The sequence below is a fragment of the Pterocles gutturalis genome, unplaced genomic scaffold (assembly GCF_000699245.1).
Source record: "Pterocles gutturalis isolate BGI_N339 unplaced genomic scaffold, ASM69924v1 scaffold35341, whole genome shotgun sequence".
NCBI lineage: Eukaryota > Metazoa > Chordata > Aves > Pterocliformes > Pteroclidae > Pterocles > Pterocles gutturalis.
In genome coordinates, this window is record NW_010106726.1 from 1 (window position 1) to 4029 (window position 4029).

The 4029-nt window shown below is 58.8% G+C and overlaps 1 protein-coding gene across 1 annotated transcript in view; it reads left to right on the forward strand.

Annotated features, from left to right (window-relative positions):
- Positions 1-1271: 1271 nt before the first annotated feature.
- LOC104472281 (ras-related protein Rab-37-like) overlaps positions 1272-4029 on the forward strand; it is a 4208-nt gene continuing 1450 nt past the window's right edge. Inside the window, 5 exon segments of the mRNA XM_010087879.1 lie at positions 1272-1379; positions 3190-3231; positions 3384-3450; positions 3526-3578; positions 4011-4028. Of these exon segments, the coding sequence (XP_010086181.1) occupies positions 1272-1379; positions 3190-3231; positions 3384-3450; positions 3526-3578; positions 4011-4028 (288 nt within the window).

The following is a 4029-nucleotide window of genomic DNA, read 5'->3' on the forward strand; positions in this document are numbered from 1 at the left end:
CAGGGTTGCCCCAGGGAAGGAGCCTCCTGTTCCCAGCTGCACAGGGGAGGCATGGGGTGGATGAACCTTTTATCCAAAAAATTTAACACACAGCCCCAGGCTGAGCCCAGTGTGATGGTGCCAGCCCCGAGACTCCCCCCCAGCCTCACTGAGCTGGCTCCCAAAGTGGTCCTGCACACATCCACCTTCCCTAAACAGATTTTATTGCTTCGCCTTCATCTTCTCTGTTCTGGCTCCTTCCATGGGCTGATGCTGGATGGAGATTTTTGTATATGAGGGAGGAAATCAGTTCCCAGCTGGGTGTGGAGTGAGGTGGAGGCAGAACTGGGTGGTGGTCCCAGCCTGGGCTGGGCAGGGGTGTGCGGGGAAGGATCTGCCCAGCAAAGTGAGTTGGCTGGCCCACGGGGTAGTTGCTGGGCCATCTCTGCAGACAGTGGCCACAGCTCAGGACAGTGGCCATGGCTCAGGACAGTGGCCACGGGTTTCTTCATTTGCCCGGCCGGGAGCTGGTGGGTTTGCAGGGATGGACCTTCTCGCTGGAGTCCGTTTGCTGCCATTTTTAGGCAGGGGGTAGATGCAGGAAGCATCAGGTTAATTATTGCCAAGCGGGAAGGGCTGCTGCTGGCGAGCCAGGGGGAGATCATGGTGCTTGGGCAGTGGGTCAGGCTGTGCCTGCGGAGCCCAGCGCCCATCCCTGCTGCTGCCTGCCTGGCTCTGGCAGTGCCGGAGTAGCCAGGGAGCCCGGGCTGAGCCTGTTTGCTTTGCAGGAGGGGAAAAAGCTCCGTGTTTGCTTTGGTGTCTGTGGCAGGCAGGGCCCTGGGCACCGACAGGGCGAGAGTCCCAGACACGGCAGGGTTTGCCCGAGATGGGGTTTGTCCGAGCCGTGCATCAGCCCTTGGGCTGGGCACACTGTAGCTGGGATCCAAGCGTGGGCGGAAGCCCCTCCATGTGTGCGGGAGCTGTGACCAGTTCTCCGGGAGCCTCCTGGGCTGGGAGATGGCCAGGGCTTGCTGCGGTACCTGCCTTCCCCCCAGCTCTCCTCTCCTGCTCTGCCCATCTCCGGGGGCTGGGGGCTGCTCTGCTGCCCTGGGGCACCGCGTGGCTGCACCCTTGGGGTCCCATCCCACCCCCAGCTCTCCCAGGGCTCCCCAGACCCAGCAGGAGGAGAGAAACAGAGGGACAGAAGGGACCAGGGGGAGCTCAGCACCAGCCAGGGATGCTGCCCCCTCCCCATCCTGCTGACCCCTCTCCCTGTGCCCATCTTGCAGGTGATGTTGCTCGGAGACTCGGGCGTGGGGAAAACCTGCTTCCTGCTCCAGTTCAAAGACGGGGCCTTTCTCTCCGGGACGTTCATAGCCACTGTGGGCATAGATTTCCGGGTGAGACCATCATGGCTGTCAGCCCCTCGCCTCCCCCAACCCACACCCCGGCCAGGACGGGGTGCTGGGAAGGGGTGACAAGGGGTTTCCAGCCTCTGCACCCAAAATAATCTCTGAACTGGCTGCAAGTGCTTGCTGAAACCCTTCAGCCTCTCCTGGGGAGAGCAGTAACAGATGGAAGAGCCCACTGGAAGCATCACTTCTTGCCTTTAAATCAGCAAAAAGCCTCGGTCTAGCCCGTCCTGGATGGGTGCATGGGCTGGGGGTGTGCGGTGGGCGGCCAGCACGCTCCACCAGCCAGGCTGAGGCCAACAGCTTGTGGGGCCAAATGTTGGTTGCCATAATTTTGTGCCTTGAAAGAGCTGAAATCACCTGCCGAGGAATTATTAAGATCACCGGATCCTGTCTAAACCCTCCCGCTGCTCTCTCTTCACCAGCTCTCAGCTGCAGGGTCTCTCTGGGGATGCCGGGTGGGCAGAGCTGTTTGCAGCACGGGGAACAATGGCATTTCAGGAGGGTGGAAGTTACGGGGGTGTCCCCGCGCAGGGCTCTGCCCACGCCTGCCAACACGTGTTGAGTGCGGTCGGCGCTTCCTCTGCCTCCGCAGCTGCAGCTGCTCCTGTTTTCTGCCGCCTTTGCTGCCCGGGGTGCTCATGGCTGCAGGGAGGAATTGGGGGGTTGGTGGGCGGGGAGAGGGCTGTGGGTTCGCTTTGGGGGTCTCATAGCCTGTCCTTCCACTGAAGTAATGAAAGAAGGAAAATCCGTCACGTCCCAGTGCTGGGCTCAGTGCTGGTGGCCCCAGGAATGTTGTCACCTCGTACATACCCGCTCTGTCTCCTGCAAGCATCCCTTCTAACAGCTCACATCTTGCTGCTGGTCTGTAATTTCCAGACTCTCCCAGGGCATGTTTTTTTTGCTTTATTCAGCCCATTTTCTCAACCTTTGTCATCTCCACATGGACCGAATTTCCATTTCAAACAATTCCAGGCAACCAAATTAATAAATAATTCTTCTCTTTCCAGAATCACCCCTCCAGGTACAATTCTTGAAGAGTCTTAAAATAGCCCTTTAGTAATTCTCTGCTTTTCTCTTCTTGGGCCTCTGGAGAGAAGTCCCTGTGCTTCCAAGCTGGGTACAGTGATTGCTTAAGCCCCCTCTCATAACTGCCATCCCCACTCACTTGCCAATGCTGGTCCCAGCCCAGTGCAGGGTTGAGCCCGGCTGCAGACTGCCCTGACCTGGGAGATGTCCTCCTGTGTGCTACCTGCAGCCCCCCAGCTGGGTTTGTGCAACCACCTTGCTCCCGCCAGCAAGGAACCTGAGCTGGACACCCAGCATCACCCCCTGAGCATCCCCAGGCAGCTCGCAGCATCCGAAGGTCTTAAATTGCTGCAAATCGCCCAAATTTTTAGCCCAGAGGTGGTTCCTTCAGCACGTGGAGCAGAGGAATCCTGGCAGAAAGGTCAGGACTTTGTGCTGGGCAAACACTATAAAAGCAGGCCAAGAAGTTATCAATAAATGCACATTTGCATGTAGTTCATGCCAGACCCCCCACTCCCCCAGCTCTGCCGAACATCCCCTGGCTGCGTGGGCAGGACCCAGAGCAGGTCAGGGTCCCTGGGCTTTGTGGGGCAGCCTGCATCGTTAGCCGGCTCGTTTAGGGGTTGGGAGCTACAGGAGAGGGACACTGGCTGTAAGTGACCAAGGCACCGGCTCCAGAGTAGGCTGGGGTCTTGCTGTCCTGTCTCCATCAGCACCCATCCCAAGGTGTATTTTGGGCTGATAAACGCGCTCTCCTTCTCTTCTGCAGAACAAAGTCGTGGCCGTGGATGGTGTGAAGGTGAAGTTGCAGGTGAGCTTTGGGAGGGGGTGAGCAATTCCCAGCCAGATTGCTGGAATCACCCCCCAGGCTGAGGGTGGTGGTCCAGCGGGGCCGGGAGCCACAGGGGCATTCCCAGCTGGGGGGTTTCCCCTCCCCGCTCTCACTGGGCGGCTTCTCGGCAGATCTGGGACACAGCAGGACAGGAGCGTTTCCGCAGCGTCACCCACGCCTACTACAGGGATGCTCAAGGTGGGTTGGGGGTCTGGAGGGGATTAGGGAGTGCATCCGTGCAGCGGGGCCATGCCTCTGTCCCTTCCCTTCCAGCCCTGCTGCTGCTCTATGATATCACCAGCAAGATGTCCTTCGACAACATCCGTGTGAGTCCCCTCCGCTGGTCCGGGATCAGGGTCCTGGGTGCCCTACGTGGCTCGCTGGGTGTTTGGGGCAGTTTGACGTGTGTTTTGCATGCAAAGCACCAGCTCTTTCAGCCAGAGCCAGCCAGGAGCTCGTCCCCGGGGCGCCTGGCTGGGGACAGCACGGCTGGGGGAAAAAGACATGGTAAATGGCTGGAGGGAGAAAACGCAGTTTGGGATGGATGTGAACTACATGTGGTCTTGGGCCAGAGCCAGGAGACAGGGAATTTTCAGGGCTGTTCGGCTGTGATGCTGCAATGGTTCCCATGCAAAAAAAAAAAAAAAAAAAAAAAAAAAAAAAAAAAAGCCATTTTCCCAGTCTTCGCGGGGGATGTGCTGGCTGAGAGGGTGGGGGACAGGGTACCGCTCATCCCGCTGAGCTCCGCTGCCCCACAGGCCTGGCTGACGGAGATCC